This window comes from Panthera onca, chromosome A3 (assembly GCF_046562875.1).
Source record: "Panthera onca isolate mPanOnc1 chromosome A3, mPanOnc1 haplotype 2, whole genome shotgun sequence".
In the NCBI taxonomy this organism is placed as follows: domain Eukaryota; kingdom Metazoa; phylum Chordata; class Mammalia; order Carnivora; family Felidae; genus Panthera; species Panthera onca.
In genome coordinates, this window is record NC_138341.1 from 105715087 (window position 1) to 105733682 (window position 18596).

Consider the following 18596-nt stretch of genomic DNA (forward strand, 5'->3'; position numbering starts at 1 on the left):
TTTTTGTTTATTTTTTGAGGAGAAGTATAAAAAAATAACCAAGGGAACAGGGTTTCTGCATCTGCTGTAAGAACAAGGTTGAAAACATTATCCCCTGTTGCCTAACATTGCCTGTATAAGAACCATGAGATGAATTCTTTTGTAATTCGATACTGGGAAAATGTTTGTCTCTCTTAGAATAACAAGAAAGTTTGCTTTACTCCAATAAGGAGAATTATCTAACCCATATTCCCTTTCTCAGAAGCTAAGAGCTAAATTCAGTATTCAAGGACAGAAATTACATTAAATGGTGGGTACCGTCCAATAGAAATGTAACACAGGCCATGTATTCGATTTTTTCCACATATGTGATTTAAAACTTTCAGTGACTACCTTGAAAAGTAAAAAGAAATGAGTGAAATTTATTTTAACAACATATTTTATATAGCCTAGTACATCTAAAACATCATCATTTCAACATGTTATGACAATAAAATCAATAGAAATCAATAGAAATACATTAGCTATTTTATATTCTTTTTAAAAAACAATGAAGTCTTTGAAATCTGGTAATTTATGCTTACAGCACCTTTCAATTTTAATGAGATACTTTTCAAGGGCTCAATAGCCACATGTGGTTAGTGACTTCCATATTGGACAACTATTGGAATATTCCATATTGGACAGGTTTAGATAACTCTTAGCCACTCTACGTATGTGTGTGTTGTTTTTCTTTTTCTATTTTCATAGGATTTTTACATATGTGTTCTTTGGTAAGTTACTTCAATACTCTGTTAGAAGTTTTCTGGATATGACTTCTAAGTAAACAAATAGGTGAATAAACAAAGGACCACATACATATCACAACAACAAAAGTTTAGCAGTTTTAGGCCAAGCTTCGCCTGAACTCTTTGTGTACCTGTGGGTAAATGTTAATGTCTTTAGCTTTTGGTTTGCTCCTTGAAGAAGTGGCAGAAGTTCACCTTGAGAGCTTCTAAGACCACTCTCGTTCTACGAAATGGTGATGTTGTTGCTTTTTAAAGCCCAAGTACTGGGTTATGATTGTGCCTTTAAGTTAAGGACATGTTAAATCATATGTCACAACATGGCTCTGAAATTGCCTCTTACATCTCTCTATAGCCTGGCATCAAGGTAAGATTATTTTGTAAGGAAGTGAAAGAAAGGATGGAGTAGACTCAGCTCAATGACAATGGCTTGCATGTTCCCATAGTTCCCCGCATTGCCATGTGCGCTACTTATGGGTGATAATTGTGTAGGTAATGCTCACTGCCCATGACTCCCCAGGGCACACAGTAGGCACTCAATAAATGTTGTTTGAATGAATGTGTGAGAGATGCTTCTCCCGGTCAAGGTCTGGGTATGCGGGGCTGGGAGTACCTCTAGACCCAAACACAAGGGTTATCTGTACAAAGCATTGTGGGTTTCAACAAGGCCAGCAAACAGTAGTTGAGACTTCTCTTTGCTATAACAAGTCACCTCTTCAACTAGGTTACAGAACACAGCAAAATTTCATACCTGCCAGGTTGGCAGCTATACTATGGGAAGTCAGCCAACAGGTATTGGGCCCAAAGGCCAGAAAGCCAGGAAAGGATTCCTGCATATCTATTGTTAGGATGTGGGCAAATAAAGAAATTCAGTCCACAAGTAAAACTGAGCTGAGGTGGCTTTCATTCTTGCAGTGTATCCAAACTGTGGCGTAAAAACATCAAAAATCCATGTAACGGACTCTTTCCCTTCATACTATAAAACAATCTGGAAATACTCATTCAACTTACTTTTTCTTACTATCCTTTTTGGCTGTCTTTTCCAAAGCTGCCCTCCTTCTCAAGTAGTCATTCTGAATTTCATTATATTTTGTAGTGTGTTCTTTGATAAGGTCAGTGGTTTTCTTGTGGTGTCTTTTCACCAGGTCTTTCATTTCTTTGTAGTGCTTCTTTTGAAGTTTCACAAACGGTTTCTGTTGCTTTAGCTCTTCGATAGTCTGTGCTTCCACTTCTGCAACAAACGAGTATAAGAGTGAACAGACGTGGAATGACTGCAAACACAGATGTAAAGAGGGGTAGCAACCTGCCTCTTGAGCGACATTTGTTTGATCCCAGCCAACTGGAGCTTATGAGCAGAGCTTGCATGTCAAATGTATCTTGGTTCCAGTCTGGCTCTGTCACTGTTAACTTTTGCGATTAAGTTATCTAGTGGATAAACACACTCAAAGACCCAATCTCTTCACTCACAATTTTTTTTGAAAGTTTGGGTTCCCTAGAAACAGAGCCCAAGATGGGGGGTGGGGTGGCGGGGATTCAGGTGTATATGATTTACTGAGAAGGGCTCAGGTGGAGGAAGTGAGTGCAGTGGACAAGGAAGAGGAAGGGGCGGAGGGATGGTGTGGTCTTAGCTGGAGCCTAGCTTCTGCCTGTCCGATGGGGCGCTCTAGAGTACTATAAAGTGCATCTCACTTTGAGGCAAGAAGGTCAGCCTTTTGCACATTTGAGAAAGTCAATGATGGGAGGCATAACCTCCTAGAGAGGTCTTCCTTTCAGCTGAGGGAAATTTCCAAGAGAAGGGGAAGCTATACTCTGTTAATGGCTAACACTCACCACAGCTGGACATGGGTGCATCAGATTAAAAGGAAACCTAAATGGGCACCAACAGGATCTACTTCAAGGACCTCAATATTTCCACTACTTTTTAGGGTTGTTATGATGAAATAAAAGAATCATACAAAGTATTTAACAGTTTCTGGAAGTGTGCTTGTAGAGGCTTAACAAATGATCATACAGGTTGTATAGCACCCTCTCTAAGGGGCACTATTCACATTGTAGGTTTGGATTTATCACAAGTATTTCAGTAAAAAGCACTTAAAGAGGGGGAAAGTCCCTTGATATGATTTACCCAAAGGCGCTATAAGGGTTAGTGGTAGCATACACTACTACATAATATTTTTTTAATGTTTATTTATTTATTTTGGGAGAGAGAAAGTGTGCAAGTGAGCAGGTGAGGGGCAGAGAGAGTGAGAGAGAGAATCCTAAGCAGGCTCTGCGCTGTAAGCATGGAGCCCAACAAGGGGCTTGATCTCAATCCAATGCTCAGAAAACAATTAATGCTTGACCTTAAACCACTCTGTATTTTACTGACATATTTTGCCAATTCTAGAATATGCATCTTTAAAGTATGTTAACCTTTCTGAAATTAAGAAGCTTTGTATAATTGATGGAGTGTCACAATTTGTTGATGTTTTTCTTTCTTAGCAATCCATGAATAGCAGGGTGACTTAAAATGGATGGTGTCTTAACTTCAATGAATTATCATATATTTGGGCCCAAATTAAGTCATAGTTCACATGTTTCCACCCTTTCATTTGAATTTTCTGCTTCAAGGAACAAAAATATGTTATCATAAATATTTAGAACTGTCAAAAGATTCAGAGTTAATATATGCCACGAAAAACAACAGACCTGAATAGAAATGAGTTATCTAATGGATAAACACTAAAATCAGAATAATAATTTATGTTCTTCAATGCTAAGGTCATTAAGCAATTGAAACATGCTCCCCTTTTTTATAATGTGTCTATTCTCCTGACATTCGATTCCTTTTGAGAAAGAGGCCAGGAAGAGAATCAGGTACATTTATCTAATGGTTTCCCTCAGGCCCAAATGGACTCATTATGGTTGCATAATAACTTATTATATTAAGAATTTATAATCCTAAAGAATTGCTGCATTTTTGGTGATAGATTATATCCCACTTCATTAAAATGGTATAGAGCACTTCGGTTACAGCAAGTTTAGCAACAGGGTTTGAAATGTTCCAACCTATGATAAAAAAACAAATTTCCACTGGAAGTACTAATTGTTTTTTTATTATCTGTGGACGAAAGGCTATTCTTTGAATATGCTGTTAAGCATAGATGTAGTGTCCATTTACACAAAGAAACAAGCTACCCAGAGATAATCACTGCTAACATACTGGCACACACCCACTGCCTTTTGTCTACACACTTATGTATTCTAAATAACACTGGAACCATGTTGTATTTACATTCCTGTCTCTTGTTTTATGTATTAACATCATATTGTTTCCCATGGAATTAAATCTTTAAGAACATGTTTTAATACATTCCTCAAGTAGTTTTTCTATGCATAGTTTACATATTTTGGGGGGGAAATATAAATACACACGTAAAATACTTAAATCATAAATCCATAGCCTTATACATTTTCACAGAGTGAACATGCTTCAGTAACCACCACTCAGATCAAAATCAGAACACTGTCAGTGCCTTGGAGATCCTCTTTTTGGTTTCTGCATCCCCTCTGCCCTCCCAGGTATAATTCAAATCCGTGTTTCTAACACACAAATTAGTTTTGCCTGTTTTTAGCTTTATGTAGTGGGAATTATAAAGAATGTGTTCTTTTTTGTCTGGCCTCTTTTCCTCAACATTATTTATGCATGTGAATTTTATCCATGTTGTGTATGATCGTAGTTTATTTATCCCTACAGCTATACCCCATTTTATTCTGTGACTGTACCATGATTTATTTACCTGTACTAGTGTTTATGGACATTTGGAGTGTTTACAGTTTTTGGCTCTTACCCATAGAGTTTCTTGCAGTGAACATGTGCTTGCATTTCTTCTGTTTATTGGGTCACATATTGTAAACATTTCCAAGATTCTACTGTATGCTGCTCATTGTGTGTAGTATGTACCAATTTTAGTCCCACTAGTTTAAGGAGCTAATGAAACAGAAATTATCCTAACTGTATCATAGTTCTTAAACACGCCATATTGTGTAATCGCAAACGGTTCACATTCTGCATTGCTAAAATATGGCTTATTACTCTGGAAAACAGGGTGGAGGTTCCTCAAAAAATTAAAAATAGATCTACCCTGTGACCCAGCAATAGCACTGCTAGGAATTTACTCAAGGGATACAGGAGTGCTGATGCATAGGGGCACTTGTACCCCAATGTTTCTAGCAGCACTTTCAACAATAGCCAAATTATGGAAAGAGCCCAACTCATGAATGGATAAAGAAGTTGTGGTTTATATACACAATGGAGTACTACATGGCAATGAGAAAGAATGAACTATGGCCCTTTGTAGCAACGTGGATGGAACTGGAGAGTATGATGCTAAGTGAAATAAGTCATACAGAGAAAGACAGATACCATATGTTTTCACTCTTATGTGGGTCCTGATAAACTTAACAGAAGACCAAGGGGAGGGGAAGGGAAAAAAAAAGTTAGAGAGGGAGGGTGCCAAACCATAAGAGACTCTTAAAAACTGAGAATAAACTGAGGGTTGATGGGGGGTGGGAAGGAGGGAAAAGCGGGTGATGAGCATTGAGGAGGGCGCCTGTTGGGATGAGCACTGGGTGTTATATGGAAACCAATTTGACAATAAATTTCATATTAAAAAATAAAATAAAATAAAATGAAATAAAATAAAATAAAATATGGCTTATTGTCGGCACTTTGGGAAGGCATGGATTCCTGTTCATTGGGTCACACTTACAGTATGAAACTATCTTTTGATTCTAAAATAGTTATCTTGTGAAAATATATTAGTTTTATACCAATAGAGTCCTATCTGCCAAACACAGTTACTTCTCTGTGATGATATGGTTACATTGTGTAATGTGGCTTTAGCTAGGACTGCATACCTGTAGATGTTTTTAGAGAAGAAATATGATGTTATTTTTCAGAGATGAAGGGAAATCTTCTCTCTCTAAATACTTATATTGTATAATATTCAGCTGCCTAATTCCATGGGGGAAGATGGTGACATTTACCTGTTAAAACACTCTGAATAAGATCTTCTGTTTTGGCAGGTGCCTTTACAGAACCTGAAATAAAGAAAAAAAAGAAACAGTCCCTTTAACTTTAACTTTTAAATTGTATTCTTCCCGTATAACAATTAAGTTTGACTCTTGAGTGTAAATCTCTTTATGGATAAATAACAAAATGTAGGAGAAAATAATTTGCAAATAAATAAATAAATAAATAACCCACGACATTCCAAACAAAGTCTTCATTTTGTTACTTTGAGGCAAACCTAAGTAAATGTGAATTTATATGCTTCATAAACACACAGAAAGGACATCCTTCCACTTTGAAGCAAAACTCCTGTCAACAAACTCCATTTCAGCAATGCTATTGCCACCTTTTGGCCAAATCACGAATGGCAAGTGTTTTTTGTTTTTGTTTTTGTTTTTTTAAATCAACTGCTGGGATGCCTGGGTGGCGCAGTTGGTTAAGCATCCAACTCTTTATCTCAGTTTAGGTCTTGATCTCAGGGTTGTGAGCTCAAGCCTCACTTTGGCTTCCACCCTGGGTGTGCAAGCATGGAGCCAGAAAAATCAAATGCTGACCAGCAGGCAGTAATAACTGTGGCAGGCAATAGGTGCCTGGGTGGCTCAGTCAGCTAAGCGTCCAACTTGGCTCAGGTCATGATCTCGCGGTTCGTGAGTTCGAGCCCCGTGTTGGGCTCTGTGCTGACAGCTCTGAGCCTGAGCCTGCTTTAGATTCTGTGTCTCCCTCTCTTTCTTCCCCTCCCCTGCTTATGCTCTGTCTCTCTCTCTCTCTCTTAAAAATAAAAATAAACATTAAAAACAATAATTGTGGCAGGCAAAATCCATTCATTGGTGGATACCAGAATGACTGGACAAAAGTTTAAGGAGAAAAAGGGTATTTGCATAGTCTTGAAGAATCTCCTCTAAGGTGACTATTATCTATAAAGGAGAAATCATAAATTTCAGTTTAGAAACCTGGCAGACTCCACCTTAACCAAGTGATCCCACATCACCAATGATGAGAAATACTAACATCAGGCTTCCCTGATATCATGCATGGAAAAGGGCACAGCATTGTTTCTGCGATATGCTTGCCAAAATTGCAAAACTTCACTCTAATCATGAGAAAACATCAGACAAACCCAAATTGAGGGATATTTCACAAAATAACTGACCAGTACACCTCAAAAGTGTCAAGGTCATAAAAGGCAGGATAGATGAGGGACTGTCATAGATTCAAGGAGCTGAAAGAGACATGACAATTAAATACAATGTGGGATTCTGAGTTAGAACCTGTAACAATAAAAAGACATCTGTAGGAAGTGAGTGAAGTTCAGTTCCAAGTACTGTGCCAACCAGGTCTGTAGTTCAGTTCCAAATACTGTGCCAACATTAATATCCTGGTCTGGTAACTGCCACCATGACTCTGACAGATGTTAACACTAGGGAAGAGGAGACCATTTTTGCAATGTATTCTGTTCCATTTTAAAAATGATTCTGTAAGTCAAAGTATTTCAAAATATCAAGTTAAAAAAATCAAGTGCTAAAATGCCAAATTTTCTTATACTCTCCAAAGCATAACACTATATTTACTCACACATTTCAATGACTTATTATATTCCAGAAGTACTCAAAATGTTTGTATTTGGTATATAAAAATCTTCATTTGAAAATATCACTCTTTATGATCAAATCTTCTCAACCGTTATTGATCTCAACAAACTTCTTAAAAGTACAGGCCGCAGTTCATGAGCATTTGATACAAATTCCATAGTATTTGTTCTTTTTAAAATCTCACTCTCATGAGAAATACACCTCCCCTCCCAAATCAAAGATCTGGATTTCATCACTACCATGCTGTAGTAGGACAAGGAGGGAAGGAGATGGGAAGCCATACCTTCATAAAAAGAAATTCTTCTCCCTTTTATTTCCTTTAATATTAGCCCATTCAATAAAAAGTTATTAAGTACATGATATTCCTCAGGTCTGTGCAAAAGAAGCATCAGATTGAAGCCTATCCTGGGAAGCCTACCATCTATTGGTAGATAGATAGAAAGAGGACATACAAATGACAGAAAATTGCCTAATGCAGTCTTAGATCAGGGTCAAAGTTAGCTGCACTGAAATCAAAGGATTTTTCTAAGAAGTGAGACATGAGTGGACTTCTGGGAAGGAGCAGAATTGCTGAAAGCAAGAACTGAGTTCACAGGGAGCTATGCCCTGCTGGCTTCACTCTTCACTAGCTATGTGGCCTTCAGGAAGTGCTTCTTCATCTCAAAACCAGTTTCAAAAACAAACAAACAAACAAACAAAAAAACCCCAGTTTCTTCATCTGCCCAATGGGGACAATGACAGAATCCACCCTTATAGCCCCAGTCTAAGGGTGAAATGAGTCAATCCATTTGAAGAGCTGAGCAAAGTGCTCACCACATGATTGACATCCAAGGTCATTGAAAAATAAGTTGAAGAAAGAAGGAAAGGAATTCTTGGCAGAGACCTAATTGGTGAGGTAGAAGTAAGAAGATGCTTGTAAAGCGTAGCTGTTTAGGAGGTACATGAAGAACACTTCACAAACCCTGCCAGCACGTGGGTTATAAATAAAGACATGGAAATCTGGGTGATGCTTTGTCGTAGCTTTGTAAGTTATGGTCAGAGCTAGATAAGCACTCATGAGTCTCTTGGCATAAATAAATAAATTCATTCATTCATTCATCATACATTTCTGGCATTCATTCATTCGTTCAATACACATATCCTCCTAAGTCCATGCATCTGTGCTCACTTGATGCTCTGGGGAGCCAAATTGTGCTATCTCCTTCAGTGTCACAAATAAACTGGAGGCTCTCTCTTCAGAGTGTTTACCTGGAGCTGGTTGGCTGTGGGGAGCCTGGGAAGGTGGTTTGGGTGCCAGGGATGTAGTGTGATTCACTCCGTTTTCTGCTGGAGTTGTTCTGGCTTCACTTGGAGCTTCTGATGGTGTTTCCCCAGGATCAGCCTGTAATCATAAACATAGTTTCACTTTTCACATTTTTTCCCCTGTTCTTTTATGACCTTCCTAAACCAACAAGGCTACATTTGATAGAATTTTCACAATTCATTTGGAATCTGAAATATCCAATTGAAGCTGTCTAGAGAGCAGGGTAAAAACAGCATGGTGTTTAACTGTGACTATGGTAGGTTAATTGTATTAAAAAGCCCCAGTTTGTACACCTTCCAATGTCTATGCCGTTTTGTAGTGCCCTCTCACATTGACTCTGGATATGATCATGTGATTTGTTTGGGCCAAATAAGAGAATAGCAAATTTGATGCAAGCAGATTGAAAAGGCACTTGTGATTTTTTCCCGTCTTTCTCAGACCCCTGCTACAGCAGTGAAGGGTGAGACTTTGTGGAGGAAAGCTGAGTCATCTAGGTAAGGATCTCCTAGACCAGCCAGCCCCAGGTGATGACAAACACAGGAGTGAGTCCAGCTAAGATGAGCTGAGCCTGGTCCAAAGCAGCAGAACCGCCCCACTGACCAAATGACTCATGAAAAGTAGTACGTAGACGTTGATGTTGCAAGCCACTACATTTCGGAGTTGTGTGTTATGCAGCCATAGCTAATTGTTACAATGGTTACAAGCATAGAATTTGGAGTCAAACTTACCTGGGTTCAAATTCTGGCCCTGCCACTTAATAGCAGTGCAAGTCACTTAACTCTCTGCCTCAATTTCCTCATCTTTATAGATGAAGATATGCATGTACTGGGTGTCCTAATATTACCTACACTCTAAGATTGTTTAAAGGATCCAATAAGTTAATTAAAAAAATTTTTAGGTGTTTATTTATTTTTGAGAGAGAGAGAGAGAGAGAGACAGAGCATCAGTGAGGGAGGGGCAGAGACAGAGGGAGAATCCAAAGCAGGCTCCAGGTTCTGAGCTGTCCGCACAGAGCCCAATGCGGGGCTTGAATCCATGAACTGTGAGATCATGACCTGAGCTGAAGTTGGACGTTCAACCAACCGAGCCACCTAGGCGCCCCTCAAATAAGTTAATATTTACAAAATTCTTAGAATAGTTCCTGGCAAAGAGTGAATAGGTGTGTGTAAACTAAATAAAGCTTTTAAGCTTGTGCAATACTATCGTTGAATAATCATAATTAATGCACTGGAATTTATGAAATCTCCACTCCATTCCCTCTGGCAGCTAGTCCACTGTGTCCTATGTGAAATAGACTTTTAATAAATGTTTGTTGAATAAGTGTTGTTCCTTATAAAATAATTGCCTCAGTGGTCATCACATACCATTGCAATGAAGCTTTTCAATTCTTAATTGCTCTGCAACTCTTTTCTTAGAACTGCCTTCCAGGTTCATGGCAGACATTACTGACAATGGCTAGCCCAGTGTTCTACTTTGTAGTACAAAAATATATTAGGAAATAGCCAGAAGTCATTCAGAGCCTAACATTATGACATTTTCTCATGTAATTACAAATAGCGGAAGGTCCTATGAAAATATTTTTATAAAATGTAAGATGAGAATAACTGTCACAAGTGGCTTTTACACTGTCCCCCAAAGCATCGTTAAAACATGAGTTCCAAAACTGCTTTAAATGAGAGCAGAACTTATTTTAATTCAGCAAATCATCCCTATGTATCTCCCATGGCCTGCTCATGACTAGTGTTATTGAAATGGAAGAGATAAACCCTGGGACTAGTGGCTGGAAGTGAAGGGGGAAGGCAGGAGCCTAACGGAGAGGCTCAGCCAGCCTACAGAACTCACCATGCTAGAACTCTGCCTTTTGAAAAACGGCTACTTTGGATGGGTAAATTCTGGTTTGGCTGCATTATTAAGTTACATCCATCAGGAAAATTATCCCTAGCATCAATATGCCAAAGAGAAGGATTGTATATTTTTTCTTTACCAAGAAATTGCAAACTGGGGGCACCTGGCTGGCTCCGTCAGAGCAGCATGTGACTCGTGATCTCAGAGTTGTGAGTTTGAGCCCCACGTTGGGTGCAGAAATTAATTAAGTAAATCTTTTTTAAAAATTGCAAACTGGAGGCATAGGGTCCAAACAGAGCACATGGAAATATTTTCTTGGACTCACCCGATGTTGCCAAGTATTTTAATTAAGGAGTTTCTATGTTAATAAAATGAATTTCTTACTTTTCTTGAAAAATACAATTGGCAACACTGTGCCTGCATTCCCCGTGTTGGGCTAGAATCTAGTGGTTTCTGCCCCTCTGTGGATCATTTCCTCTTTACTTATTTAGACTTTTCCTGCCTCACTCCTACAGGTGTTTGGGTTTGTGGGACACTTGAGAAGGCTGAAATGCCATAGGTGTTTGCCCACAAAATTCATAAAGGATATGCATTTACAATGCACAGGAGGGACTGAATGAAGGGGAAGGTGGGAAACAGCATTGGGACATCAGCAAAGTCATCTTCTGGGCCTTGTTCCCTGGTTCGAATAAGGTAGGGGAAAGCTCCCCAGCCTCCCAGCCACAGGAGGTGCCCATGGTCACCAAACTCAGCTGCCTGGGAGACAGGGAAGGAAGGTGCTCCTGTTCCATGGGCATCTGACCTTTCCCATCGATAGCCTGGTAGGTTTCTGGAACCATGTGGGAGATAAGTCACATTTTCCCCAATGTGATCGCTGGCTAAAATCAGCCCTCTGGAGAAAGCTAGGGTAAAAGAAAATTTTGATAGAGGAAAGAAGGAGGTGATGGCAAGCCAGCTTCCATGAAGGCAATGATGTGTGGCTTTTTTTTGGCAGCCAAAATTAGTGTCTTGGGGGTATCAGGCTAAAAATGTGCTCAAAATGAATCCAGCCAGCTTATTTTTGCCTTGTATCAGGTTTGCAGACATTCCATGTAGCTGTATGCCCTTGGGAAACCAAGCTCAGTCATCAACTTGAGTCAAGTTGAAGGAAAAATAAATCTTTGCTTGTCAAGGTTATGTAAGACAAAGCCCTACATCCCAGAAACTGACAAAATGTATGAATTCAGAGATTTTTTTTTTAAGCAGATAAATGTTGAGTAAACATACAGGCACACACTTTATAGCTGTAATTGAGGATAAAGAGACCAGCAAGGTTCGGTGCTGGATTTTGAGGTAAGCTTTGGAGAAACGCTCACTCAGTCCAGCGGTCACACAGGTAGATGCCTTCCCAGGCAAGGTGGATTGTATTGCATAATCCCCAGGGGGCGCCATTCACACTGTACATTAATGGACTGTTAATGGAAATGGTAGAAATGAGCAAAGCGGACCAGATTTAATGCAACAGGACAAAGTAGGGCCATGCCCAGAGCTGGAGAGGGGGCTCCTGGAAAGGGGGCAGCTGCCACTCAGCTTCAGCCTTTAAATGCCCAGGCTTCGAGTAAAGCTGGAAAACTTTTTTGCATGAAATCTGCTAATTTTAAATCACTGAGGCCAAACAAACCACATCTTCAGATCACATCTGGCCCCAAAGCTGGCCATCTGTGCACTCTGCTTGGAGCAGCAGAGTTTGCCTGGAATTCTGTGACTGTGTCAGGGCAGGCAATGCACCCACAGTAACAGTGGAGCGAGAAGGGTGTGCTGGAAAGCCAGTGGGCCAGATGATCTGCAGCCCACCACATCCCACCTTCTTGCCCCAGTGGCCGGACAAAGGTGTAAAGAAAAGGATGGGTGAGGAGGACTAAATGCTGGACTAAGGAATTTGGGGGCTCCTCGACATTTTGTTGTTTTTGTTATTTATTTATTTGTTTGTTTTTTGTTAGTTGACACTTGTCAGGTGTCTCTTACGATATTCTGAAAACAAATTTTATTAATTAATCTAGTGAGAATCTATAGCGGCAAATTGAGAAGACTGGTGTTTAAAGTATTTTGCTAACCAGGGACACTACATACAAATTCTAATTGACCCTTCCCTCATGGAAAGTGGTAACAGACAGCTGTCAATCACCGAGTGCTTAATCTTGTTAGACACACCAGCCTCACTGAGGCCAATGTAGGCTGCCCTTTTGACTCCACTGTAAAGAAAAGAAATCCAAGGTGTTATTAAAGGTCTTTACTAAAGACTTTATTACAAGTCACAAAACTTGCTAGAGTCCACACAGCAGCGGAATTGATGTCTGAGTATGTGTTAGAGTCTAAAGCCTGAATTTCACTATGGGTCTCCTTCACTCTGTATTCTACACTAACAGCAACGTTTATAGAACTACAATAGTAACTTCACTTGCTGCTGAAATACAGAGATGTATAAATGTAAACATCATTCTCAAAGAGCTTACTCTGTTACACTGAAAAGGCATTCAGGTATAAAAGGCTAAATGAGTTAAATAGAACAGCTAAACACAAGAGCTGAAAAATTAAAAATATCTATGGTAATATAACATTATAAATGTTTTGACATCATCACTGAAAGGTTGAGTAATTCCCCTTTATAGATATGTAAGCTGAAATGCAAAAGCCAAATTCCTTATCCTGCTCAAAGAATCAGTGGAAGTCAACACCCATGACTTTATTTCTCCCCAGGCTTTTCCCAAATATTTTTTTTTAGGAGTTCAAATAAAATGAACATGAAATCCTTTCATATTGTAGTGAAAATTACTATAGAAACAAAGAACAAGAAATGCCTGCTTTTTCAGTTTAATGGAGAGATTCCTGGGATCCAATGAAATAAATTCCAAAGAAAGAAGGTTCAGAGAATATAGTATTTTAGTTGCGCTGGATACTGCTTAGTTGGGTGGAAACAATTGTGCAGCAGAAGTGGGTGCCTGCCCTCTAATGGCCAAATTGGAGAATTACATTTTTTTCCTTCAAAACATGGAATAAAGGACTTGTTAAAGCCAAGATTTTATGTAAAAAATAATATCCTTCCTATTTCCAAAATGAAAAGAAGTAAGTTTAAAATATAACACAAGTAGGTCAGTAAAAGGATAATTTGAAAGGCCATTTTTACAAGTGTTGGAGGAGATGCCATTTGGTACACTGGTTGAAAAAATTTCCATCCAGAACATTGCAAATTTGGATCTGACAAGCAGTAGAAAACTAGAATTTGGGGCATTTGGGTGGCTGATATAGTAAGTAAGGGGTCTTCCAAATACGAAATATTTACTGTACTATTGGAGGTGTTGGGTCATGGGCCACCTAAAGGTATTGGGTGCTGAGTCACCTAGAACATATAGTCCTTTCCATGTAGTGGTTAGAATGACAGTGTCTTGATGCAGATACCAGATGAGGAAGATGCAAGGTCATCAGTTTTTACAGAACATCAAGGGCAAGGCTTATAATGTCATCATGTGGAAATCCAGTCCACTCAGGACAGATAAGGGCAGTGAGGATGGCTTTGTCAGAACTAGCTTTTTCCTCAAGAAAGAGCTTTATTAAATAACATGTACAATTCATACCTTGAATTTATACCACCTGAATGAAATTAAGTAACGTATCTACTACACATTTCTTTTTTAATTTTATTTTTAATTTTATATTTATTTATTTTTGAGAGACAGAGCACAAGTAGGGGAGGGACAGACAGAGAGGGAGACACACAGGCTCCAGGCTCTGAGTTGTCAACACAGAGCCTGATGCAGGCTTGAACTCACAAACCGTGAGATCATGATCTGAGCCGAAGTCGGACGCTTAACCAACTGAGCCACCCAGGCGCCCCTCTACTGCACATTTCTAAGGAATCAAAAACATTTCTAAAAACCACTTCCCGATGTATGTATTTTGAAGCCTTTCAGGATGAGTATACTAATATTTGAAGACTATTCTGAAATGCATCATAAAATAAGATAGAATAATGGATGGATAGAGGGATGGATGGACAGATAGCTATAGATGTCATAAAGGAAATGCATTAAAATTTAAATTGTGGAATCCAGGTGATTGATATATAGATGCTCATTATATAATCCTTTCAACATTTGGGTACGTTTGAAAAATTTTATAATAAATGATGGCAAAACCATACTTTGAAAAATCTACCAGAGTGAGTTAGAAGGAGAAGACAGCTTTAAGGAGCTGAATAAATTCATCTGGTGACTTCAGTTTTTGTCATATCTGTGATCACAGAAAAAATCATCAGTATTCCCAAGGTATCTTTCTTGAAACATTTATGACAGCTGCAAGTTTACATGTATATGCATGAATTTTAATTGTTAGCTTCTTCCTCTAGATTATATAAGACCTATGACAGCATCTGACTTTTCTCATCATTATATGTATATAGTATATAATGCCTAGCATGGTGACTGACAAAGTTGTGTTCAAAAAATTTTTTATTGAATGAATAAATGAAGAAATCCACATTTTGTTTTCTGCTTATGCATAATCACTAGATATCTATCAATGACAAGTTCCTGAAACTAAAGAACCACCTAATTGTTATGCTAGCATAAGGAAACAATTTGTTTGAATGAACGAATCACTGAGTGAATGAAGATGCTGTTCTCTTGTCTGTAGAGAATTTGCATCAATTCATAACGACAATAGTTTATTCAGAAAGATTAAAGGGAGATACTATTTTATATATGTTATATATGTTATTGTTCCTGCCAACTTTAACTTATTAGAAATATTTGACATAGTTTCCAAAGAAATCAGAAGAAATGAGCTCTTTATAGGTGGGTATAAATCATGGACTCTTTTTAAAGCGTATTAGACCAACCGCCCTTAACATTCATCTTGTGGGAATGGATCTTTCCAACTAACTAAGCCAAATCATGTGGCAAAGACCAAGGTCAGTTGCTCACAGAACAGATCCTGGACAACTCCCCAAGAAGAGAGTTTCTCCTGGAGCCCTACTTGGGTTTCTGTGATGAAGCTGACATTTTAGAGTGCCTGGAATAATGGCTTTTTAATTCCACGTGGGGAGGGCCCCTTATAAGACAGCTCCAAAGCATTGGTTCTCAATCAGTGGTTCCTTCACCAGCAGCATCAGCATCACTACAGACTCATTAGAAATGCAAATTCAGGGACACCTGGGTGATTCAGTCCCTTAAGTGTTGGCTTTGGCTTAGGTCATGATCCCAAGGTTCACGAGTTTGAGCCCGCATCCAGCTCTCTGCTGTCAGCACAGAGCCCACTTCGGATCCTCTGTCCTCTCCTCTCCCTCTGCCCCTCCTTCGCTGGGTCTCTCTCTCTCTCTAGAAATAAATAAATAAACTTGAAAAAAAAAGGAATGCAAATTTGCCCCAGACCTAGTCTATCAGAAACTCTCAGGGTAAGGCCTGGCAATCTGTGCTTTAAGAAATGGGCCACCTGGGTGGCTCAGTCGGTTAAGCCTCTGACTTCGGCTCAGGTCATGATCTCCTGGTTTGTGAGTTTGAGCCCCTGCATGGGGTTCTGTGCTAACAGCCCAGAGCCTGGAGCCTACCTTGGGTTCTGTGCCTCCCTCTATCTCTGGCCCTCCACCACTCACACTCTGTCTCTCTGTCTCTCTCTCTCTCAAAAATAAAAATTAAGAAAAAAAAAAAGAAGTGATCCAGGTGATTCTGACAGATGCTTAAGTCTGAGGGCCTTGCTACTCAAAATTTGGTCCATAGGTCAGTAGCATCAGCATTACCTGGAAGCTTGTTAGAAATGCAGAATTTTGTGCCCTGCCTCAGACCAATTAAATCTGAATCTGCTTTGTAACAAGATCCCCAGGTGATCTGTATGCACATTAAAATCTGACAGGCCTTGCTCTAGACAGTGAAAAAACTGTCATTGAGAGTCACACTTTTACAGCCCCTATGGTAGGGGACATGGCATGGACTCCAATATTCAAATTTCTGGATGTATTGCTGTTTTAGGCAGATGAACCTAAAGCTCCTTATTGAAATTCATCAACATTTAAAAAATTGTTAATGGAGGAGGTTTGTGAAAGCAGTGAAAATGAATCAGTCATTGAGTAATTTCATATCAAATGCACATAAGGGTCTTCTCTGGAGAACTCATTTAAAAAGACTCTTGTTCCTCTATTTTGTGACTACTGATATTAGGCAAGTCGATCTACACTTATAAGCAACTGTTCCCTCTTTTAAAGTTGGGGATTACATGTTATGTATTACGGCTCAGTTTTATCCAGGGCACCCAATAAAATGCCTTGTAAACTCCAAACCTGCACAGAAATGAAAGGGATGGTGTCATTATCTAAAGATCATCTCCAAAAAGGCAAACTTTCTCTTCCTACTTTATTGGATGCTTTAAGTTTAGGGATTGTGAGCAACTATTGTTTCTATAAATTGGTAATTTGCTAAATTATTATTTGAGGAATAAATTTTTCATTTAAAGAGATTCCAAAATGTCACGCAAACCTCATCTTTGATTTCAGCACCAAATTCTTGAACCATGGATGAGGTATCATGCTTCTGTTTTAGAAGTATTAAAAGACATTCCAGGTTTTCTTGACTTAAACACTGTAACCTCATGAGAGTACCACCTTGAATTTTTTGCTGTTGGGTTTTGCTGTTGTTATCTTACTGGGGAAATTCACACCAGACCATCAAAACTTTTTCTTGTCAAATAATCAGATCTCATCGAAGATGCCCACAGTGTCATACACTGAAGAAGGAAATAAATTATTTTTGATATATTCCAACTCACTTATAAGAACACATGAGTCTGACAACTTAAAACATAGGCCTCTTGTAATAAATGAAATTTTGGTATTACTAAACAACTATCCCTTTCAACATCAAAATGAGATGAAGGCCACTCCCCCACCTTCACTTGTATAATACGCACAGATGACAGAGAGAACTCTTCAGAACAAAAATTTTGGCCTTGAGGGTTGAGCAAGGTTTGGGGCATCATGTACTCTGTCTTAGATCATAACTTTCTCCAAGGGTGGAAATGAACACTTGGTGAATGAATGCAGCAGCCTTTATAACTTAGAAGGTTTGAGTTGGGGGGTAAACGAATTTTGGAGAAGCCAATGTACAAACTACTCAAATAGAATCTACATATATAAACCTAACTTATTGCAGAACAGTAATATCGAGTGATTTAAAGTGGGGGAAGGAAATCTTGACATTTGATTCAATAAAAATTCAACTCAAAGGATGTTACTATTTAAGGTAAAGGTCTTCTATTCTGTGCTCAGTTAGCCAAGGAACATGCAATAGAGGGCAAAACAATGAATGAAGGGCTAGTTCTTGTTAAAGGTTGCTAGAATATTTCAGTTTTGTTACTGAGCTAGTACAACAGGGTGTAGTATAGACCCTTGCTACTCAAAGTATGCTACACGCATTACCCCATGACTTACTTATGAGAGATGCTGAGCCTCTCCCTACCCAAGACCTACTGAACCAGGATCAGCATTTTATCATAAGGCCCTGGTTTACACATTGGACTTCTAGAAATGCTGGTATAGAATATGACTCCTGGAGCTAGATTGCTTGCATTTCAACACCAACTCTGCTCCTTACTGGTTTGTGTGACACTGGCTGAGGAACTGAATCTCCCAGTGCCACAGTTTCCTCATCTGTTAAATGGGGATAATAATAGTAACTAAGACATATGGATATTTTAAGACTTAAGTGTGTTAATAAAATAAAGGGCTCAGAACGGTGCTATGTACATAGTAAGCACTCAGTAAAATGTTCCTGCATATCCTGATGTGTTAAAACAAGACATGTTTAAATATTGCATTTGGACATTAATAATGTCACATAACATTTTGTAATCAATACATTGGATATTTACTTCTTTCTCTTTATAGGTGTATTTTAAAAATAAGAAAGAAGGAGTATTACTGATGTCTCATTAGGCATTTCTATAAGCACATTAAAACGGTAGGGTTGTGAAACCATTTTTAAAAATTAATAGTTTTTTTTAAAGAAAAAAATATATAC

General features: G+C 38.8%; 1 protein-coding gene and 1 long non-coding RNA gene across 5 annotated transcripts in view; one reads left to right on the forward strand and one right to left on the reverse strand.

The window, feature by feature from the left end:
- Positions 1 to 18596, reverse strand: part of PLCB1 (phospholipase C beta 1) — a 695363-nt gene that overhangs the window by 106508 nt on the left and 570259 nt on the right. For both annotated transcript variants that reach the window (XM_060612318.3, XM_060612326.2), the window contains exons 24-26: positions 8655 to 8787; positions 5793 to 5846; positions 1776 to 1995 (exon numbers count right to left, since the gene is read on the reverse strand). In XM_060612318.3, coding sequence (XP_060468301.1) covers positions 1776 to 1995; positions 5793 to 5846; positions 8655 to 8787 — 407 coding nt within the window. The remainder of the gene's footprint in view (positions 1 to 1775; positions 1996 to 5792; positions 5847 to 8654; positions 8788 to 18596) is intronic.
- Positions 1 to 18596, forward strand: part of LOC132665369 (uncharacterized) — a 94801-nt gene that overhangs the window by 56918 nt on the left and 19287 nt on the right. The window lies entirely within an intron of this gene.